At 45.8% G+C, this 23010-nt stretch overlaps 2 protein-coding genes across 4 annotated transcripts in view; both read left to right on the top strand.

Annotated features, from left to right (window-relative positions):
* Positions 1-1139: 1139 nt before the first annotated feature.
* LOC121179731 (DDB1- and CUL4-associated factor 1-like) lies at positions 1140-16114 on the top strand. Of its 2 annotated transcripts, none has more exons than XM_041034727.1 (30): positions 1140-1304; positions 2429-2613; positions 2780-2856; positions 3038-3111; positions 3663-3776; positions 4121-4258; positions 4388-5029; positions 5440-5541; positions 6425-6583; positions 6720-6899; positions 7022-7131; positions 7298-7397; positions 7677-7846; positions 8008-8132; positions 8236-8312; positions 8677-8841; positions 9147-9302; positions 9518-10162; positions 11223-11500; positions 11647-11845; positions 12004-12086; positions 12175-12259; positions 12352-12585; positions 13042-13135; positions 13337-13441; positions 13606-13679; positions 13875-13964; positions 14115-14273; positions 14627-14741; positions 15109-16114. In XM_041034727.1, exons 2-30 carry the CDS (start codon positions 2435-2437, stop codon positions 15177-15179), a joined length of 4800 nt encoding a protein of 1599 aa, XP_040890661.1. In that variant the 5' UTR covers positions 1140-1304; positions 2429-2434; the 3' UTR covers positions 15180-16114. The 2 variants fall into 2 exon arrangements, with proteins under 2 accessions (XP_040890661.1, XP_040890660.1); XM_041034726.1 differs by having other exon boundaries at positions 12352-12601; positions 13016-13135.
* Positions 16115-19679: 3565 nt separating this feature from the next.
* Positions 19680-23010, top strand: part of LOC121179239 (dedicator of cytokinesis protein 3-like) — a 131217-nt gene continuing 127886 nt past the window's right edge. The window contains exons 1-2 of one of the 2 annotated variants that reach the window (XM_041033954.1): positions 19680-20048; positions 20332-20439. In XM_041033954.1, coding sequence (XP_040889888.1) covers positions 20403-20439 — 37 coding nt within the window. In that variant the 5' untranslated portion in view covers positions 19680-20048; positions 20332-20402. Of the gene's footprint in view, positions 20440-23010 lie in introns of both variants that reach the window. The other variant, XM_041033955.1, reaches the window with a different exon arrangement.

Raw genomic sequence — 23010 nt, 5'->3', positions numbered from 1 at the left:
TAATCTCATACACTAATGAAGACAAGAATTTTAAGCCAAATTGGAGTTTTTTTGTCAATGGACTGCACAGGTCCGTTTTTAATCAGAAAGAAGAAAAATTCTTGCTTTGAACCAAGCTGGCTAACTGTAAATTAATAACTTAAAATTAGCAGTAAAATACTGCTTATACATGAATGCATCAGTACTGATATAATTTATTTTAATATGTCAAGGGATATAATAGTATAATAAATGATAATTATGAAATGCAGGGTGTTCTGCAAAACATATTCTTTAAATACTTTACATTTTGCTGATAACTTTCTGTACTTTTACTAAAATAGGATTTTAAATGCCAGACTTTTAATTGTAATGGAGTATTTTTTTAATCGGTACCTTAGTTTAAAGGTTCTCAGTGCTTCTTCCAGCACTGACTACACGCTGCAACATTATGTGAAAAGGAGATACCTATGCTTATAAATGGCAGTTTCATGGCCACCCTACTCACTGTACCTTACACGTTTAAAATAAAAACATTAATATATGAACCTGTGTATTGTTTGAATAGCTTAGTACTGAATGCACAATAACAAGGTATGTTTAATAATTCAGTTTAATAACACAATTTTATAAAATATAGGGGGATAGGGGGGTCCCTGCTCCATCCCCCCATCAGTTTCGGGGTCCTTGGCCTGAAAAACATTGAAGACCCCTGCTTTAGAACATTCGCTGACACCAGGATCATCTGGGGTCTTTGGTAGGAGGGACCAAAGAAGACCAGTGGGAGGACCAGGATGCTGCCTATAAGGACCAGTGTCCTTATAGGCAGCATCCTGGTCTACAGCCTCCTCTCTGTGTCACTGGACACTGCAGGCGGTGTCCTATTTCCCATGAGCCTTTCCCTGGAAAAAGTAGTCACAAAAACATAGTAAATGTCAGATATATCATTAATAAAATACAAATACTTATTTTACTGCGCCTGCTGCTCCTCCTTGGTTGTAGGGTCTGCTGTGTCCTGCTGGGGGTGCCCTGCTGCTCCTCTTTGGTCATGTTGTGGGTGGTGTCTGGTTGGGGGTGCTTGCTTCAGGTTTGAACTACAAATCCCATGATGCGGTTCGTCGTTTGTCGTCATCTAACGTCGACCGCCGTTCGGTGACGTAGCGTGCGGCCACCGGGAGAAGTTTGAAAATAAATGTGAAACTTTTTTTTCCTTAAACGTTTGATGTCAGCGTTGTTTCATTTGCTCCTTCCCGGTAAATTCAGCGGAATTTCTACAAACAGCGAGCTGAACCGAGAAGCGCGGCGCAGAGGAGGTTTATCTCCAGGTGAGCGAACATTTTAAAGTGTGTGAAGTTGCTAGCTGAAGCGGTTTGTGACTGAGACATGAGGCAACTGGCTGTCAACATGCTGCTGCCCTCACTCCTCCCTCTGCTCCCCGCTACACTTTAACTCCTTATCTCGGCCTGACATTAACCGGGGGGACGGGGAGCTGGGAGCGTTTTCACACTTTGAGACAAAATGCGGACGAAGCGAAGGAAGCAGCGTGAACTTAGGCGAGTTAGCTAAGTTTGCTAACCGTCACCTTCTTGCCGCGCTAGCTGAGAGCTCGCGCACACAGACCAGAAAGTGTCTCTGAGCTGAGGAGACAGCTGTCCTGAGCTGAGGCCACCTGTTGGTGTGTACTCACAGCTCCACGGAGACATTTCCATTTCTCAGAATCTCTTATAGTGTCTGAACCAGCCTGCTGGGATGCCTCAGCGTCGAGCCTCACTCAGACACCTGATGGTGAGTACTGGGAAACACAGAAGATAAAAGAAGATCAAGGTCCTTTGAACAAACAGAGAGGGAGGGGGGGGATTAAACAGGAGTCTGGGTCACCCACCTCCAAGCCTTTCTACAGCCTCCTCTCTGTGTCACACAGGTGTGTCACTTTGTTTAAGCAGACAGAGAATCTGCAGGTCTTCCTCAGAAAGGATGAGATGGCATTAAAGTCTGAAATGATTATTAGTTTGTCACTGTGGGCTGTCAGCGGTGATAGTGGACTGCAGGAGAGTTCTCAGTGATCTTTGCTCTGGGAATCTTTCATTTTCATGTATTACAGTTGCACTCTGTGAGTCACAGAGTTAAGCATCTGATTTCATAAAAATTAATTATCCAGCAACATTTAAAAAGAAAGAAATTGGTTTAAAAGGTTTTTCATGTAGCAGATGGAATGTTTTGTTGTTCAGTGTTTGAGCATTAACCCCTCCTGGGTTTTTTAAATGTTACAGGATGTTTTATTTTGAGGGAAATTAGATGCTGAGTTCTGTGACACGACTGAAGCAATAATACAGGAGAGCTTGTATGAGAATATATCCAGAGCTGCTGAAATGAATTTGAACTGTGATTATTTAACTCTACCTCCTGTTCTCCTTTTCTTTCCTCCTTCTCTCCTTCTTCTGTCCTCTAGGCAGCCATGTCTTCCCCAGGAGGAGAACCCTCGTCTGTCCTGTCGTCCGCCTTGTCGGCTGCCGTGTCGGCTGCCATGGCAGTTGCTATGGCCGTGGATGCAAAGGCTGATCTCGCCACGCTGTTAGACGAATGGGAAGAAGCACAGCGAGGCACCACAGAGCAACTGGTGTCCGTCCTTACAAAGTTAGCAGTGATTTGTTTTGACGAGCAATGATCTTGATGTTATTTGGAAAAGACGCAGACCTTCATGTCCGTCTGAAGAGCTTAATGTCAGACCCTCTCTGTCTGTCTCTGTGTCCCTGGACGATTTTCAGGGAGGTGACTGTGTCTCATTGTGTGTTTTCTGCAGAATATCTGAGCTGATTGAGCGGGAGACAGGGGAGTATCACAAAGCAGACCCTGATCCATTTGATGACCGTCATCCAGGTTATGTCCATTTACACTTAATCATTTTGTCTTTTGTTCTTTTTATAACAGGACAGAAACCTGCTCTGGTAACTGATGTGGTTATTGTAGAGCTAAGCGTGTGAGTCGGGGTTTTCTGAGCTGCACTGAAGATCCTGTTCATGTTTGTCATTGAGTTTCTCACACCTGTCTGACTTTGCAGGACGGGCGGACCCAGACTGCATGCTGGGACAGCTCCTGAAGATGCTCTTTATGAACGACGACTTCACTAATGCGGTGAGAACTGCTCGATTTTTTTTTTAGTGTCCACGCAGACTTCCTCTGTCCCACAGTGACATCTGAAGATTCCTTGCTTTGTCTTTTCTTCAGTTCATAAACTATCACGTGGCAAAACAAGCAGCAGGTTCTCACGCGTGAGGAGCTGAAACCAGCAAATGTTTTGCTTGAAAAGTGGCTGAAATGATTAATCGATTATCAAAATATCTGCTGATTAATTTTCTTTCAATTGACCAATTAACTGATCGTTGCAGCTCTAGACGTCAGGAGAAATGAAATGTCTCATATGCAGTTAGTCTGATAATAAGACTGAAGCCATTTAGTTTCACTTCATTCACTCAAAACTGTGGACACAGATTTTTAAAAGAAAATAACTTTAAAGCATAATTTCAATTTAATAATGTCTGTTAAATGTGTTTAAGTTTGAATTGGTACAAGAGGGGAGCTTTATTTTGTGGTGTGTGTGTGTGTGTGTGTGTGTGTGTGTGTGTGTGTGTGTGTGTGTGTGTGTATGTGTGTATGTGTGTATGTGTGTATGTGTATATTTCCAGCTGTTGGACACTTACATAATGACCAGCAGAGAGCAGAGCCTCAACACAGCTGCCTGCCGCCTGCTCCAGAACATCGTGCCGGGCCTGGAGACCTCCGTCGTCTTCCAGGAGAAGGTAGAGCACGAAACGATAGATGATAGTTCTGTGTCTGACATAACGCTCCTTTATTAGATGGTTCCTAATGAAGAGGACTTTAAAAATTCTTAGAAGCAAGAAATGGAGTGATAATTCATTACAACAACAGTTTCTTATGACAATAATTAAAGTTATATTTAATCAATTTAACATTTTAAGCCACAGCTACATCATAATGTTATAAACCATTTATTAAATGTTTATATGCTGCTTAGAAATATGGCTAAATATGGAGTTAAGATTTAGATGTTATTCTTCTTCACCGTGTCTTTGATTACCTGAGTCAGTTCATGCTGTTTGTGTGTGTGTGTGTTGTGTGACAGGAAGGTCTGGTTGAGAAGTTGTTCAGCTGGGCTCGTGAAGCTGAGCGGCCCATGTGCGTCTACGCCACGGGGCTGCTGGCCAGAGCCATGAGCAACCAGGAAGTGGCAACCAGCTACAGAGAGGAGAACGCTCAGCTGGTGAGTCTCTGCGTACAGGTGCTGCGTGAGTGTTTGCAACGAACAGTACACCAGTGGGGTGGTGACGATAGGAAGGGATTAGGAATTAGGGGATGATTCGAATAACGTCTCTTCACTCCAAAAATCCAGGTCCCGATCATGATCCGACGCCTGCATGAGCTGCAACGTGAAGAGGCCAAGAATCACTTCAGTCCCACCAAGACCCCCCAGAATCTACCTCAGGACTCTCAGGTTGAAGCCGCCCAAACCTCAAGGATTTCTGCAGACCAGCAAGAGAAGACAGAGGGGGAGAATGTGGGAGAGACGGAGGACAGAAGAGAGAGAGACGGAGAGAGCAGCAGGCCGGTGTTGAAGGCCGGTACCAAACCTTTGTCCCTGTTCGGATCGGCCCAGAAAAATGGTGGCTGCAGCAGCAACGGTGGGTCCGCCTCCACCCGATTGCTTCCAGGCTTTGTTTACCAAGCGAGCCAGGACCCTGCCGCCAGGGAGACAGAGGACCGACAGGCAGGAAGAGGAGGAGGAGGGAAAAGACGGACGGTAAAGGAGAACGGGAGGAAGGCTAAGCAGAAGCTCAACTTCACCTCCTCCTCCTGCAGGGCTGACGAAGAGGTGGAGAGGACCGACGCCAGCGACCAGCCATCCAACAGCACGTCCTGGTCTGAGATGAGCTCGATTGTGATTGGCTCGGACTATTGCCTGTCACCGCTAAGCCCGGCCATGGAGCAGAGGCTCATCCTGCAGTATCTGACACCGCTCGGAGATTACCAGGAGGTGAGAGTAACAAACAAACAAACAAACAAACCACAGCTTATTCTTAACAGATGCACAAATAACGAGCAGCAGTTAAAATGAATCCCTGAAATGTGTGTTCTTATGATGAACTTCTGTTTAAAACTCCTCCAGTAAAACATAATCTCCAACATATACGTAATGTCCCCTGTTCATGAACAACAGGGACAACTCCTCACAAATAAAGGAGCAATGGGAGCCTAAAATAAACACAGTTACCTGGGGACGTGTGTTCAGGGAGGGAGTTCAAAGCAAAAGGACTAAAACACAAAAGTATAAATTAAAAAAAAAAAAAAAAAACAGAAAAGAGAAACCATAACCAGTGTACATGCTTTCCTCCTCAGGCTCGTTAAATGAACCATGAGCTCAGTAATCTTTCTCTCCTTTTGTAGCTGCTTGCCGTCTTCATGCAGCTGGACACCCGGTCTTTGCTGATGAACTACATCGACCTCAGGCGGACCAAGAACGTCCAGCTCACCTTTGATGCGCTCCTGGTAAGACTGTTGTCTTCATCCATCGCTAACCTCAAAGTCTAAAGACAAAAATGTTTAGAATAAAATAGTCAGTAAGATATTTGGTTTCCATTTAGTTGGTTCATTGTTCAAGTGAGTTCATTCACGTATATTTAAACCCAGGTGATTTATATTAGCTAACAAAGAGAAACATCAGCTGCAGTGCTGTCACATGTGGAAAAATCTGGCCTAAAACATTTTGAACTTTTTCAGATGATGTTGAAGTTTTATATTCATCAGTAAGTTTTCTGGTCAGTGAAGAGAAACACATCATGTTTTAAAACTCTTCAGTTAACTTTGTGATTACAGTCGTTTAAAGAGTCAGACGTGTAGCGACTGAACCTTTAACCAGACAGGCAGGAATTTATCTCGCTTGTTATTCGGGCATCTAACCCCTCCCCACGGAGGAAGGCGTCTGTGTGTGAAGGATAAGCTCAGCCTCTGTGGGTGAGGCTGTTCTACATAAACACTCAGTTTACCAGCTCTGCTCAGTAGTTCTTCATCTTTTACATCACGAAACTGTTTTTGTGCCTAGTTCAGTGTCACATGCAAAGAAACTGTATTTAAACAAACGTATTTTACCTAAGCAGCTTACCTGCAGGTCTTAGGGCACAATACTTCAGCACTTCATGGACATAGATTCTGCCCCTCGTAACCGTTTTGGTGCTGATTTAGGAACAGAAGTGAACTTTGTATGGTTGTGTTACGGCACCACCTCTTTGACTGATTCAGTGTTCAGCCAAAAAGATTGCTCGTGCATTTAGCGCGGTTTTCTGTGCACAGCTGAAACATGGAAGTGAAGTCCTCAGCATGAACAGCAGTTTAACGCTGGATTTTCTAATCTGTCTCCTCCTTCTCTCTTCAGTACCTGGCCTCACTTCTCCTCCATAAAAAGTTTGCTGCAGAGTTCATCGCTCATGGAGGAGTTCAGAAGCTTCTGGAGATCCCGAGGCCTTCGATGGCAGCGACTGGAGTTTCACTCTGCTTGTACTATCTGGCCTACAACCAAGATGCTATGGAGAGGGTATGATTACCACCACCTCCACCACCTGTGGATAAACCTCCGCACAGTGAAACCCTCCATTCTGAAAAGAAGGTTTGGTTCAGGGTGAAGTGGCTTCAGTTCTTTATCCCTGTACTGTGTGTGTGTGTGTTCGTAGGTGTGCATGCTGTCAGATGGCGTGCTGTCAGACATGGTGTCCTACGCTCTGTGGCTCCTGGAGTCGTCCCACGCTTCGGGCGTCTGCCACGCCACCATGTTTTTCTCCATCTCCTTCTCCTTCAGGGTGGTGCTGCAGCTCTTCGACCACCAGGACGGCCTGCGCAGGCTCGTCAACTTGGTCAGTGCTGCACCGTGATGCTTTAAACGTGGGGCAGGATGCATCATGTTGTTATGGTAGTTTTCGTAAAAGTCTCAGTTTAAAGCTTTTACCTTTTGACAAGTCTTCTTCTCTCCCTGCAGATCAGTACTCTGGAGATCCTGAACTTAGAGAATGAGGTGTCCATAATGAGTGATGACCAGGTCTTCTCCAGCCGGCAGACGGCCAAGCATACCTGCATGGCCCTGCGCAGGTACAGCGATGGGTGGATGGACTGATGCTATGATGAGTTTAAAACTTCCTTAAAAACACGCAGAGCTCCAGCTGGTTTGCAGAGCTCTGCTCCGCTCAGCTGTACCTGCAGCTGTGTATTACAGCTGTATAAAATACACTGAACATATTCTTGATTATTGCTTAAGGTACTTTGAGGCTCACCTGGCAGTAAAGGCTGAGCAGGTGAAGCAGTCCCTGCATGCGTCAGATGAAGGTACCATTGTTCCCCAGCAGCCATTTTACAAGGTATGTGATGGATTAACAGTCATGCTGTTTGTACAGTGTCCAGCCACATTCTGGATTTCACAAGTGTTGATGTAAAGTCTCTGTTTTTACATCTTGCCTGTAATATTTTATCCCGGCTGAGGATGTTAAACAAGTATTTTTTGTGTTCTATATGCTGATTTGTCCTCAACACTTCTTTTATTAAATCTTTCTCTTTTTGAAGTAATGTTAGAAAGGAACAGGCAAACGATCTGCCTACATTCAGACGCTGTATTGATGTGTGCGACTCTCTGTTCTCAGGCATATACGTACACCAGAGAGCAGGTTATCGAGATGATGGAGTTTCTCATCGAGTGTGGACCTCCTCAGCTCCACTGGGAGCCAGTCGAGGTTTTCTACAAGCTGTCCTGTGTCCCTTTAATGCTGCAGCTCATATCAGCAGCCTGCGACTGGAGGACATACTATGGCAGGTAGAGTTTCTCTGTCGGTGCCAGTCGGGATTATATTTTCACTGCTGTTTTTTTCTGTTTGTCTTTCTGAGTTTATATTGGCACGTTTACAACTATGATGAGTAACTTCCCCCATTTCACTGTTTCTGTCTCTGTCTCTGTGTATCTGTGGGTCCGTCCAGGAGCGACACAGTGCGCTACGCCTTGGACATCCTGGCCATCCTGACAGCGGTGCCTAAAGTGCAGCTGGTGCTAGCTGATACGGTGGACGTTCTGGATGAGACCAGGTCACCTGTTTCCACTGTGGGTCAGTAAAACTCCTTGGTTTTCTCTTTCACTTCTGCGGAATTGAAAACGTTTGTAGTTTCAGATCTTGGACCTTTTGTCCCGGATGTGTTTCTCCGCTGCAGGTATGAGCATCATCCTGGGTGTCGCAGAGGGCGAGGTGTTCGTAAATGATGCTGAGATCCAGAAGTCTGCGTTACAGGTCAGCAGACGGATGTAAAGGATAAAGCACGGAGTCACAGAAGCCTTTGACCTCTGCACATTAACACACGTGTTGCAGGATATTTCAGCTGAAACATATTAGAAAGAAGTTACACACTGAGGCTTTGAGTATCACAGCGTGGCTGTTGTCTGTGTGTTCAGTTCTTTATTGATTACATCCAAACCTTCTGTTTCTTACCTGTTCACAAACCCTTCCAGCTTTATGCTGCTGTTTCCTTCAATAAACGTATAGAGTATTAATACACGAACCCACCAGTGTGTCCGACCCGTACCTGCTTTAACAAACCACCTAACACACACAAAAATAAGTCTTCGTCCCACTTTCTGACTTCTGTCCCTCCCAGGTGATAATAAACTGTGTGTGCGCTCCAGACCAGAGCCTGAACACTGTGGGTGCTTTTGCTGTTGCCCCCCTCAGGACGTCCCTCCACCCCCAGCAGCCTCCTGCCCCCCACAACCGGGTCCTGGCCCACATGTGGCAAGTAGTGCAGAACAACAATGGAATAAAGGTAAGAATGAGAAGAGATTTGTATGACTGTAAGTTTGTTTGTGTATTTTTTAGCACAGCAGAACAACAGTGGGCTCACAAGAGTTTCACAGGAGAAGTGAAGCAGATAAACTGGAAACCAGAAGTGTTAATGTGTGTTTTCTTATTAATGTGTTTGTGTACCCACATAATACTTTGTGGGAACAAGGGAATACCCATTCACAGAATGTTAGTATTTACCCATTTATTCCCCACCAGCAGACGAGAGTCCCTCCGTCCCCTGTGTCATGGACCAGCATGTAACTCTGGACCTCTTGTCTCTCCCAGGTGCTCCTGTCTCTGTTGTCGGTGAAGATGCCCATCACAGATGCAGACCTGATCCGTGCTCTGGCCTGCAAGGCTCTGGTCGGACTCTCTCGCAGCTCAGCGATCAGACAGATCATCAGCAAACTACCGCTGTTCACCAGCGGGCACATTCAACAGGTGAGCACGAAACAAATGTTCCGAAGCTAAATACAGAACTTTCTGCATATTTTCTCATAACTACTACACCAGTGTGTGTAGAAGAAAGTCTGCTTCATGGCTGTGCCTTTTGGTGCCGATCAGATTAATGAAACTGTGCAGTATTTTATATTATTGATCTGAAAATTTAAAAAAAAGAATTGACTGTATTGTGTTTGTTGTTTTCACCTCTTCAGCTGATGAAGGAGCCCGTGCTGCAGGACAAACGCAGCGAGCACGTCCGTTTCTGCCGCTATGCTGCCGAGATGACCGAGCGAGTCTCTGGCAAGCCTCTCCTCATGGGTACCGACGTCTCATTGGCTCGTCTGCAGAAGGCTAATGTGGTCGCCCAGTCACGGATCACCTTTTCTGAGAAGGAACTCCTCATGCTGATCAGGAACCACCTTGTGGCTAAAGGGCTCCATGACACGGCGAGCACGCTCATTAAAGAGGCAAATTTATCCGTAGGACCTGTCTGTCCGAACTCGTCCTCCTGTGTCACCCCCTGCGCCTCCTCCTCAGTGAATCCCAGGACTTGCCGGCTGGCTGGTGGGATTGCAGCTCGCGTTGCCAGCCATGTTGGATCCTCTCCTGTGTCCTCAGTTGCTGCCGTCTCCTCCACCTCTCCTACTTCCTCCCGCGCCCATGTCACTCCTCACCCGTCATGCTCCTCTTTGTCTTCCCAAGCCCTCCCCCCTCCTCCAACTCCTCACTCTCATGGGCAGGCCTCACATCTGGTTGGCCGGATTTTGTTCACACGGGAACGCCCAGCGGCCAATTGCAACTCAGGGAAAAAACTTCGCTCTCTGAAACAGAAGTCTGACCACGGTGCTTTCATACAGGTCAGTGACACTTTTCTTTGTTTGTGTAATTATTTATTTATTCATTTATTAGCCCCAAGACTATTAACCAATTAGTAGTTTGACACAAAATTAATCAACAGCATTTTTTTACAGTCACATAATTCTTACAGTCAGACCCCTCCCTCTCATCTGCAAGCTGGGTCTCTCAGCTGTTTCTGTCAGAAGACACGTTGTGTTAGGCCTTTAAACAAGTTAACTACTGGACTTTAAATTTTAAATTTTGACCTTACATCAGCGTGACAGACCAAACCATTTTTTGCACGTTAGGGAGGGAAAGTAAAATGTTTTCGACCACTGTGTCAAGGAAAATAAAAATACAGGAAGATAAAAAAACAACAACAAACTTTTATGAGACTCAAAAATACTGTATGAAAGTTAATATGTATTTTTGACAAGTAATTCCAACAAATTGTTTAAAGGTTAGAGTGTCCTTCCTTGACCCCGGGACCTGGGACATCTGACCTGGTGTTCCCCTGATGTCGGCGGCTCGGCTTACAGTCACTCATCAAGCACTTTTAGTTTCAGTTTCTCAAATTCTTAATCAAACACCTGAGCCAAAGTTGCATTTTTTATTATTTTTTTCCACCTTTTGTCAGTTGAGCAGGTGAATGAAAAATACTCATACAGATTAACCCAGAGTACACACAATACAACAACTGATATTAATGCTCTTATCAGTCAGATCCTCCATCGATGGAGTGACGGGGGTGTCGGTGTGGATCTGCTGAAACAGGAAGGTTCACATGGCCTCTCTTCATCCTCAGTATGATGATGTATTACTGTGTTTTGTGTTTGTTCTTTTTTTTTCACCTGACCAGCTTATATTCAGGTTCAGTGCAGGTCACTTCCTTATAAATCCGTATGTTAGGAAACAGATGCACTCAGAGTGAGACACCTGCAGCACAACTTGTTATGAGAATCACAGGATTGGAAATGGCCAAGCAAACACTGATCCACGCTGAAATGCCTGGATACGCTGACTCGTAGTTCGTCTCTCGCTCAGGATCAAATTTTATTTTCATTTTTTTTTCTTGATCAGACTCCAGCCATGAAGAAGCAGCTGGAGCGCCACCTTCCTTCCCCCCCGACCCTTGACAGCATCATCACAGAGTACCTGAGGGAACAACACGCACGGTGCCCCAATCCTGTCACCACCTGCCCCCCCTTCTCCCTGTTCACCCCCCACCGATGTCCTGAGCCAAAGCAGAGGCGACAGGCTTCACCCAACTTCACCGCCCGCCTGGGGAGCAGGGTGCTGTACCCGAAATATGGAGGCGTGGACAGAGGGTGTCTGGATAGACATCTGATATTTAGCAGGTAATGAACAGACACTCGCCCTTTTAGTAAAAACCTTGGCACAGCACGTTTGTGCTTTGGCTGCAGTTTATTTCCAGATAATTAAACAAAGATAACATCTCTCTCCCTTTGCCTTTTTTTTTTTCTTCCCTTTTCTTCCCGTTTAGGTTTCGTCCGATGTCCGTCTTCCACGAGGGTGATGGAGATGAGAGCGGTTTCACGTGTTGTGCCTTCTCAGCCCGTGAGCGTTTCCTGATGCTGGGAACCTGCTCCGGTCACCTCAAATTCTACAATGTCTTCTCCGGAGAGGAGGAGGCCAACTACACCTGCCACACATCAGCCATCACACACCTCGAACCGTCCAGGGTATGTCCACACGCACACGTCAGAACACCTGCTGTCATCTGAGATCAGCGGCTGGGAGTAAATCAAATCATGTAGATTAGTCAATAAATGAGAATTTAAATTTCATGATTAAGGATAATGATTAGAAAAATGTTGGTTTGTTCCTGTCTGTTCCTCAGGACGGGAAATTGCTTCTTACCTCTGCTTCTTGGAGCGTTCCCTTGTCTGCCCTCTGGAGTATGGACGGTGTCTTCAGCATGAAGTAAAACACGCACGCTCGGTTTTCGCTCATCGTTGTTTCTTGTTGTGTGTGAACTGTGGTGTTTGAAATATTTTGTTTTAATTCCCAGAAACTCGTTTGTAGATGACCACTACGTCGAGTTCAGTAAACTCTCTCAGGACCGAGTCGTCGGCACCAAGGACCAAGTCGCGCACGTAGGTTACCCACAATGCTCCTGTCATCAACATTTATACTCCCCTCTATTATATTTTTCTCGTCTTATATCTGTTCTTCTTCGGTGCTGCAGATCTACGACATTCAGACGGGTCAGAAGACCCTGACCCTGAACAACCCCGCCCTGGCAAATAACTACAAGAGGAACTGTGCCACCTTCAATCCCAGCGACGACCTGGTGCTAAATGATGGGGTGCTGTGGGACGTGCGGGCGTCTCGGGCCATCCATAAGTTCGACAAGTTCAACATGAACATCAGTGGGGTTTTCCATCCCAACGGCCTGGAGGTCATCATCAACACTGAGATTGTATCCTCCCATCCTGGTGATTTTAAAATAATCATCCAAAGTTTAGCACCTTTTCACACACACAGCTCTGTAAGGCTAAAGAATAGAAAGAATAATCAGACGAAACAGTGAAAATGAAACGTTTGCTTTGAAAGTTATAGGATCTGTTGTTTTATGAGCCTCGCTGTTGAAATGAAATCTTTATTTAAAGGAATAATTTGACATTTTGGGCTTATTTGTTTTCTTCATTGTTCATTTGGCTGGTTAAATATGAGGTTAGCTTAGCTTAGCTTAGCATAAAGGTTGGATATTGGGAAACAGCCTGGCTCTGTCCAAGCTACAGCTACCAAGCATAAAGAGGTGCAGCGAGCATGTAGCTGCACTCAGATAGTTGATGTGTGTGTTGTGTTGTATTGTGTGTTGTGTCTGTGTGTCTCCTGATGTTCTGTAGTGTTCAGCCTTGACAGCAGGTGTCAGTGGGACCTGAGGACCTTCCACCTGCTGCACACTGTCCCCGCCCTGGACCAGTGCAGGGTGGTCTTCAACAGCAACGCCACCATTATGTATGGAGGTACGTGTGTGTGTGTGTGTGTGTGTGTGTGTGTGTGTGTGTGAGAGACTGTGTGTGTGTTGTGCTTAAGTAAACTGTGTGTGCACTGTGAGGAAGTCTTCAGCAACATACGGTTTGAGCAGACATCATTAATGTACCATGTGTCGCTGTTCATGCCGTGATCTTCTTCCTGTCTCCACACACACACACACACACGTTCAGCAATGCTGCAAGCTGATGATGAGGACGATGCGATGGACCAGCAGATGAAGAGTCCCTTCGGCTCGTCCTTCAGAACCTTCGATGCCACAGACTACAAGCCCATTGGTAAACTGCACTTCCTTTTATTTCAGAATAAACCACAGAACCTTTTTACTCCACTGAAAATTGTATTTATTGTTGTTTCTTCGTGTCTGTCAGTTGCTTTTAGGACACTGAATTGTTATTGATAACTTATAACTAATATTCATTTTTCGTTTGTTTGTTTTCAGCCACGGTGGACGTAAAGAGGAACATCTTCGACCTGTGTACTGACACCAAAGACTGCTACCTGGCTGTCATCGAGGTACTTTGCTTTGAGCTTCCATCTGAGCAGTTTTCATGTTAGCTCTGAAAAACACATAAAGCTTGTTATGATGTTTGAAATGAGCAGTTTATTTGTTTATTTAGTTTTTTAAATTGTAATATCCACGTACAGTATTTACAGGAAGCTCATCGGAACCCACAGTGTTTGTCTTTGTCTTTTGTGAATGGACCGTAGAACCAGGACACGGTGAGCTTGGACATGGTGTGTCGTCTCTATGAGGTGGGACGACAGAAACTGGCTGAGGAAGGAGACGACGACGATCAGGTGAGACGCACAAACACACAAACTGAATGTGTTTCTCGTCTCTGCGTAGCTGAGTGTGTTTGTTGGATCGTGGCTGAATGATCAGGACAAACATGATCAGTCATCTTTAAACATTTAATTACACTTTTTTAATACGTTACTCTCATCCAGGATGATGAAGATCAGGATGACGACGATTCCTCAGACACAGATGACGACGACGACGACGATGATGACGATGATTTGGACACAGATCCGCTCTTAGAGGAACTGGCCAATAACGACAACCCAGAGAACGGCGACCGGGCCGACTCTCCCATGGATGAAGAGGTACGAGACTCCACAAACCAGTCCATCCGTCCACTGTTCTGTTTGTGAAGGACACGTTGTCTTTCGTGTTACAATACGATTTTTTGCCATCTACGTTGGGTCTGTATAAGAATTGCACCGTTACAAACTGTGGAAAAGTTCTTGAATCCTTTTAAAATGATGTGAGTCGGCTGAATGTTGATTTCATTCATTGCGTGATGAGATCAGTCACTGGTGCAAATTCTCAAGTCAACAAGTCAAAGCATCTGCTTCATCAGCATTTCGTTGTCCCAGTGCTTCCTGTGCTGTGTCAGCGGTCGCTGGTTTTGCTTTGAAGGAATCCACAGTGAAGTTTCTCCAACTCTTCTCCACAGATCGCAGGTCTTCTCGCCAGCAACAGTGACGATGACAACAATGATGACGATGACTCAGAAGACTCAGACCACTCGTACAGAAGTGACGACGGATCTGATTCCGACTATGAAAACTGTGAGTAATGATGTCTGCCAGCTTTTAGCCTGAACAGATAACAGTTTGGTTCAGCGATCGTCTGACGTCGCTTTTAGTTTGGTTCATTAGGATTGGACCAAGAAAAGAGACACATCGTGGACTTTCAGTCCCGAAAAGGTTTTCTGTGGAATCAGCAGAAATACCTGCAGCTATTTTGATCATCAGTTTGTCGTTTCAGTCATAATGCCCCAAAAACATGTGGTTCCAGCTTCTGAGGCGTGACGATTGGCTGCTTCTCTTTGTTATACGTGATAGCAAATTAAATATCTGTGGGTTCTGGGCTGTTGGTCGGACAAAGCAAGACTTCTGAACATGTCATTTGTGTGTGTGTGTCCTCATGCTGCAGACTACCCAGACCACTCAGAGGACGAGGACGCTCAGCTCCTTCAGTCCCTCAGGGACAGATGGTTCTCCTGACCTGAGGAGCTGCTCCTGCACTGACAATGTGAAACTCATCGAGGACTCTTTTCTTTTCCAACCATCATTTCACATTTCAGGCAAGTTGACTGTGAACACACTGATATGCACATCAGTGTCCTGGTTGATTTAAAAAAATAAAATAAAATCTGGAACATTCTCTCTATTTACCTTTTAAACGTTAGAGAGACGACAGTGATGATGAGTAAATATTTCCCAAAGATCACGGGGCTCAGATGAAGACACCGACTTTTCCCTTCACCTGATTTTCTGCTTGTTGTTTCAGTCGCAGAGAATTTGAATGAAACGTATTTATGATGTTTTACCTGGCTCTGTCTCTGCTGGAGCAAAGGTTTAATGTTTCCCATGCAAAATAAGTAATTTAATAAAAATCTGTTTGCTTTATGTTTTATTAAACTTTTGATGTCACAGTTTCATGACCTGCCAACCCTCTGAGGAAGGACAGTTTATAGTGTTTTCACCCAGTTTTCCTAAAGATGAATCATCCAGGTTCAGTCTAAAATCCATTATACTCACAGCTATAAATTGGAATTAAATTTAAATAAGAATTGTGTTTTGTCCGCCGCACACAGTGTCTGGTTTCTGCAGCAGTCTAACACACATTTTCCAAATGTTTGATCAAAGCTAAAAGCCAAATATTTCACACAGGCTGTGGATCAGTGTGGAGCCGCAGCAGCTTTCCTCATTTTACACCTGAAACAGCTGGATACCTGAGAAAATGTTAGGTACAGGCTTAAAGATGTGGATGAAAATGAGTTAAAGAAAAACTCTGTGGATCAGGACGATGTGGGTTCCCTCACTCTGCTGGATCACTGAGGTTATCAGGGAACAAAGACCTCAGTCACACTCACCCCGGCGTCTCAGTGGAAATAATCCAAACTCCTACCTCCTTATTGGAGCAGTAAAACACCCCTCCCCCCTCTCTCTGTTTTAAACCAGCGGTTTAAACACACACACAGGTGAACGTGTCACTCTGAGCCACGTTTTCCACAGACCGTTCATAATTCAGCCATATTTCACCAAACTGCAGCACGTTTTGACGAGAAGGAACGAGACGCGGCTGTTTCAGTTGTGTTTTGTCTTATTTTTATTTAATTTATTTAGCTTTATCTTGATAAGGGTTGAGAGCTTATGGAAGGAGTTGTTGTTGTTTTGTTATTGATTTCATGCTTTTAGCCTCATCAGGCAACAGGCAGCACCAGTGGAAGCGCAGGCCGATCCTTGAGGTCAGTTATTATCATCAGTGAGAATTATTTTCATGTGTGATCTTTAAAGCAGAATACTGTGTTATAACCAGTGGTAAACAGTCATCACAGTCGGTTTGCAGCAGCTGGTGATGTTAGCTAACAGGAACATCCCTCTAAATGTGATTAAACTACAGTAACAGTTGATCTGTTTAATGATGAAACACCATGCAATGGGATTTAACTTCAGATGTGGTGTTAACATTTTTCATTCACGTCTGAATATCTGCAGTTACCCTTCGTTTGTTACTGTATTATTATTAATACGTCAGCCTCTGTTTACAAATCATTATTAAAACACTGATGAAGAATAAACAGGATGAAAATATTATCTGAGTTACTTCAGGTTTCATTAAACACAGGGACTGTTCCGGCTCCAGTCAGCGTCACTAAACCGTCGACCTTTGACCTTAATAACGTTGTTACCATGCGCATCATGCAGGTGTCACCGACAGCCCAAATTCACGCTGAGTCAGCAGCTGAGTCAGCAGTTTTTCATGCCACAGCAGCTTCTCGCAGCCATAAACTTACAGGTTTGCATTAGATTCAGTTGTCTACAGTATAAATGTGTTTAAACTGCTGTAAATGGTTAATGAGGCTATAAGTCTGTGGTTCACTGAAAGTCCACCCGGGCAAACTACGGCCCGCGGGCCGCCGGCATCCGTACGCGAAGCGTCACGCTTTTGGCTTTTCAAAATAAAAGCATCACAGTTGGATCGAATGCACGGCATGAATATTTTTTCATTTATATTCTAATTTACGATTGGCCTCACGCGGGCTGGACAGGGACGCACAAGTTACCGCGTGTGGCCCGCGGGCCGTAGTTTGCCCAGGTCTGACTTAAAAGGTTCTACATTAATAATAAAAGATTTAAAGATGGAAATTTAATTTTCATAAAGTCAAAGCTCATAGTGAATGAAGGTGGTGTGTTATACATACTGTTCATATCTGAGGCTGAAGGATTTATTTAAATTTGATGAGTGATCTGATGTGGGATGTTCAGGGTGTTGTTACTTCAGTCAGTCAGTAGAGGGCAGTGTTACACTGTGAGGAAAGAGTTAGTTTACTTTGTGATGACACTGACCTGAGACACACACACACACACACACACAGTGTGATACACCGGCTGCCATCTTATTTCCATCTGTGGCTTTTGCTCTGTCACTGGATTTATCTGATTGACATATGTGTGGGACAAAGAGTGGGTCCTCACCGTGGACACTGTGGACAGACCAGCAGCAGTAACTTTATTTTCTCGTGCATTTTCCTGCTCCACAAGTTTCCCTCTGATGTTTTGTTCTTAATACGTGAAAAAATGATTCAGTTTTATTCGATTTGTCAAAATGACATAAATATTGTGACACGAGACAAAACGGGAAAATGAATTTACATCTTGAGCTGCGCGCGCACACTTCATTTATCTTTACTCTCTCTGTGCAGGCAGTGGTGAGGATGCTGTCCCATAAAGTTCTCTCTCTGTTGACACAGACCTTCGGGACATTTCTTCTCTTCTGTGTGATGATTCTCCTTTTCGCTCTCTTTCAACACTCCGTCGCTTCTGCTCGACCTCGGTTTCATGTGCTCTTCCTCCTCCTCCTCCTCCTCCTCCTCACAGCCGGCTGGCTTTCATTGGACCAGGTGCTGAGATTTTTTTGTGCGTTATGCGTTTTTTCTCTCGGTGTTTCAGACTCTCTCCGTCACAGCTCCTCGTTCGCAGCGTTTCAGCCTCTTGAATGTGACCGTAGATGAGGAACTTGATGAAATGATGATGAAAACCTACACTCACAGAGCACTTTATTAGGAACACCAACACATCCAACATCCCACAGGTGGTCTACTGGATCCAGGTGTGGAGACTGGGGAGTCCACTGAGACTTTTACTTTGTGACGTGGATCATGATCCTGCTGGAAGGAGCCGTTAGACGATGGTGAACATGTTCAGCAACATTACTCAGACACACTGAGACATTCAGACCATGACTGGCTGATGTTAATTCCCCATTCTGAACATTAGCTGAAGGATTTCATGAATAAGCAGGTGTTACGGTGTTCCTAACAAAGTGCTCGGTGAGTGTATGTTCACTGGGCCCAGTGCAGGTGTGATTACGAACTTTAATCACACCTGATGGTGCATTCCATTTAGGTGTGCTGGGTTCGTGCTCTGGAGCTCTGGACAGTTTGTTTTAAACGGCTGCAAACGTCCCATCGAGCTGCTGTAAACTAAGCTTAAAACCGTTCCGTGAACGCTAACTCCAACGAGTTACTGCTAATTATTAAGTGTGAACATTTCATCCGTTTCTCAGCCTCTGTGCTGCTGAAATCTTTAGTCTCACTTGTTCTGAGAGAAACTTGTTTGGCTCGTTTTTTCCTCAGGTTTGATGTACAGGAACATTGTTGACTTGATTTTTTTTCAGTAAGCAGTTTTCTGTGTGATTAATGTTTCAGCAGAGTGAATCTGGGATTGAGTCTGTGTATGAAAACTGACATTTATAAACAGGAAGGAGAAAAAAACAGGTCTTTCATCTTTAATAATGACCAGACATGAGCCTCTCTGGGCGTCACCATGGTTACCTGTTACCTTACGAGCCAGTGGAGCAGTGGGCTGGACCGGGCCCGGGATCAGGTGAAAACAGTGTGCTGCTCAGGAATGGTCACGTGGTGGCACAAGACACACAGCCGATGTGCTCTCGTGCTCTGCTTTGCTGAACGTCCACACCTGTGATTTACTGAGAGTCCCCCTCAGTCTCAGCCTGACGGGCGTTATGTGACTGCGCTGTCCTGTAGAGAAGAGACGGCTCCGTCGTGTTACCGTGGGAGGCTGTGGGTCCGGATGACGCGGCTTCGGTCGCCGCAGCCTGGCAGAGACGGTCCATCACATGTGAACTGGGTCCAGGGCTCGTTTGTCCCGTTTACAGCGTGTTACAGTGAAGGATCCGCGCATATGAGCCAGTCTGAAGCAGTGATGGTCTTTAATGACTGGGTGGCGCAGCGGACACACGCACACACACACACACACTCTCTCACACACACTCACACACTCACACACACTCACACACTCACACATGATCTCCCTCTCTTGGCCATGTAACCCGCTCTCTGTCTGCAGTCTTTCCACTCTGATCCTCTTAAACTGATGTAGGATTCCCTGCTGCTGCTGCTGCGCTCGACTCTCCGGGTCCGTTTCTCTTCATCCGCTCACAACAAGTTTGAGCCGCAGCCGGTGAGAGCACGGCGCACAGCCGGAGACACGAGTGCGCACTTACAAATAAGAAAACAAGAAAATAACGGGAGCCGCAGAGACGGAGAGGCAGAGAGACGCTGCGCTGGCTGAGAGGGGGATTCCCGAGCGGCGGGAGAGGCTGAACTTAACGGGGAACACGACAATGATTTCATCATTTTCCAGTATGGACTGGGAATGTGCCTGCGCGCTCTCCGTACTCTGATGACATCCCTGTAACATAGTTTATCTGCTGTCCGTAAACGGAGACTGTGACTGTGAGACTTCACCGCCCCTGTGCTCCGGGGATTGGCAGCGTCTGTGTCCGGCTCGCAGCCCACTGCCCTGACCTCTCGGTACTTTATGATCCGGACCTACAGAAACTAGGTTCGTGTTTCGTGACGCCCGCGCAGCATCAGTGCGGCTGTCAGCGCAGGTTTGTCCGCGCACGGCGCAGTCTCTACCCGCAGAGATGGACAAACACACTGCGCCATGCGTCAGCCTGCCGGGATCTGAAACACACGTTGGGCTCTTCCTTTAAAACCACCCAGCTCTTCTCAGCTTCCACACCTGAGGACTGTTTTCTTCTTCCCTGATCCTGAACAACTGAAGTAACTTTTCCTCTCCGGTCCTCCTCTGTCTCTCTCCCTCTCTGGTCAAACCTCCGTAGGACCTCCATGAAGCGACGCACCGGGTGATTGTACTGTCTTGGGGATTTTGCTGTTTGTACACCGGGACATCATGTGGACGCCGACAGAGGACGAGAAGATAGGAGTGGGTGAGTAGATGAGCGATGTTTGTCTGTCCCCCCTGCTGCATGTGTGTTTGCTCAGAGGACGCAGACTGTCCTGTGTCCCGCAGCTGTTCGATAGAAGACATTTAATGTCCGCAGAGTTGAAGCTCATCGAAACGGTGAACGTCGTCTCTGAGATTCATTCAGATACTGGTGTGCCACAGACGGTTGGTGGTAAAGGGTCTGTGGGACTCGGAGAGTTTTCAGCCCGTCGCGCTGTTTTCTTTACGCTCCTCTTTATTCCCACTGAATCTTTCTCTGTGGCGCGTCCGGCTCCAGAGAGCGGCCTTCAGAGGGGCCCCGTGGTAGTTTACCGTGTTTTGTACTGTATATCAGTGTGATTCAGTGTGTGTGTGTGTGTGTGTGTGTGTGTGTGTGTGTGTGTGTGTGTGTGTGTGTGTTAATGTCTCTGGCGTGTCTCAGTGTTATGTAGTATCACAGCGGACTGTTCAGAACTGTTGGAGGTGCAGGAATCACCAGGCGCGGTGCAGAGGCTCAGGGTGTGGATGTTATAATAAATCAATATAGAACCTGAATTGTTTTTTTATCCTGATGCTGACAAAGAAACTACACTTTATGTAGATATCTGACCTCTGACGCCTCCTCTGTGGATACCTGTGCGTACCTGTGCGTACCTGTGTGATCGGTGCAGCCCCAGTCATGGGAGCAGTGCTCCTCCTCCTCCTCCTCCTCCTCCTCCTCCTCCTCCTCCTCTCAGCTTTGACGGCTGCCTGTTGGAATTTGCTGCTATGGTCAAACAATCAGATCACACCTTCTGTTAGCCGACCATCTTGCTGTTATCAGTTTTTGAAACAGTTTTTTTTTCACCACCACCCCCAGCTGTCAGTGCTGTGCTGATTTTATATTTAGCACCGTGTTTAATCCCATTCAGGATCGGATCAGTCCAGGTCTCTGCGGTGATTTAGGTCTTCAGACCATCAGAAGCCATTCACACATTTCCTCCCCTCCGATAGTTTGTACAATATTATTATTTCATGATCTCCTCTGATCTTTGCCTCTGTTGTTTTTATGAATCTGAGATTTTGTTTGTTTTTAATGATCCTTGTAAACCATCCAACAGTTTTTGATTAAGCTTGCCTGATTGCCTCTGAGACCTCCCTAACCCCAATCCTGTGCAGCGGAATCATGGTGTGAGAAACCGTCCTAACAACAGTCCAACGAAATTAACATGAGGCTTTAAAACGTGGTAGCAGACCTCCCCCTGACAGTCAGGGGTATCGACTGACAGCTGCCCGGGCAAAACTCTCCCCCGGTTTCTGCAGTGGGAGGGAGCAGGGACTGTGCTGACAGGAAGTCAATGAGGGGAATCATGACTCCGGCACTCTGTTAATTGGAAAGAAACATTCCCAGAATTTGAATGAGAGGCCGTGTTTTTTTTTTTTTCCTTCTGTTGCTTGATGCCTTCAGTAGACTCCAGCTGTGACTTCACTCTGCAGCTTCTTGATTTGTTCCTTTTAACATCAAAATCAGAAGAGCATCACAGTTTACAGGGTTCCACAGTGCACAGGGGCGTGATACAAGGACAACACCATCACGATCCACCCGGTCCTGTGGGCCTTTGTAATCTGTATCTCACTGAGCAGTAGATGTTCATATGAAGCGTGATGCACGTCAGTGTCCTTCACTCTGCAGGACAGTGACTCTGCTGTCACAGAGACACACACAGGCTCACACACAGGCTCACAATATATTTGTGCACGTATTTATTGTTTAGTGAAAGCAGTAAGTTCACTGCCGAATGGTCTGCGGCCCCGGTTCTTTCTCCTCAGGCTCCCAAAAACATTCCGGGAGAGAAAGCAGGTTTAAAGTGAGCACAGTGAAAAATATTCCATCACAGAATAACTTGTGTTTTTCATTCAACGTGACAAATGTGAGATCTGCTACTGTGAAATGATCAGAACGCTCGCTGTCTGTGCGACCAGCACTGTGACTTCACCACGTTCTCAAACATTCAGCCCACTTCGTCTCACGTTATGTGCAGATGGCTGCTGCTTAAAAAACAAAAACAGTGCTGCCTGTACTCTGTGCTCACAATGACAGTAAATTATCCTCGGCATATCAGAGTCAAGTAATGACTGAGAAGATGCTCACAAAAGATGAAAGAAGCAGGAAATCCTTAATCTTCAGTCAGAAAAAAGCACCGAGAATTCAGGGTCCAGAAATCCTCCATAAGCATCCTTTGAAAGTGGAGAGTCACGTATCCCCTCAGTGTTTTCATGTAAGTGTGTTTTGTGCCTTTTGTTAATCCAGCCATTTGTGTTTTTGTTGGATAAGGCTTTGCATACCAAGGCAGGGAGAGTGGTAACTCATAGAGGCGTTCCAATGGAGTTGGGATGACTAGTGCCTGGTTGTAGAAAACAGCTATTCAGTTGGATGAATGCAGCTTTGTGGCGCCCATAGAGGCTCCTGAATGCAGCTTCACCTCCCCCAGGGCTGCACAGCACAGCACAGCACTCAGTTCTCACACTCACAGATAACACAGGACACGGACAGACGGACGGACGGATGGACAGACAGACAAACACGTCCCACACA

This window comes from Toxotes jaculatrix, chromosome 3, assembly GCF_017976425.1.
Source record: "Toxotes jaculatrix isolate fToxJac2 chromosome 3, fToxJac2.pri, whole genome shotgun sequence".
Classification (NCBI taxonomy): domain Eukaryota; kingdom Metazoa; phylum Chordata; class Actinopteri; family Toxotidae; genus Toxotes; species Toxotes jaculatrix.
This window is presented reverse-complemented; position numbering and strand designations above follow the sequence as displayed.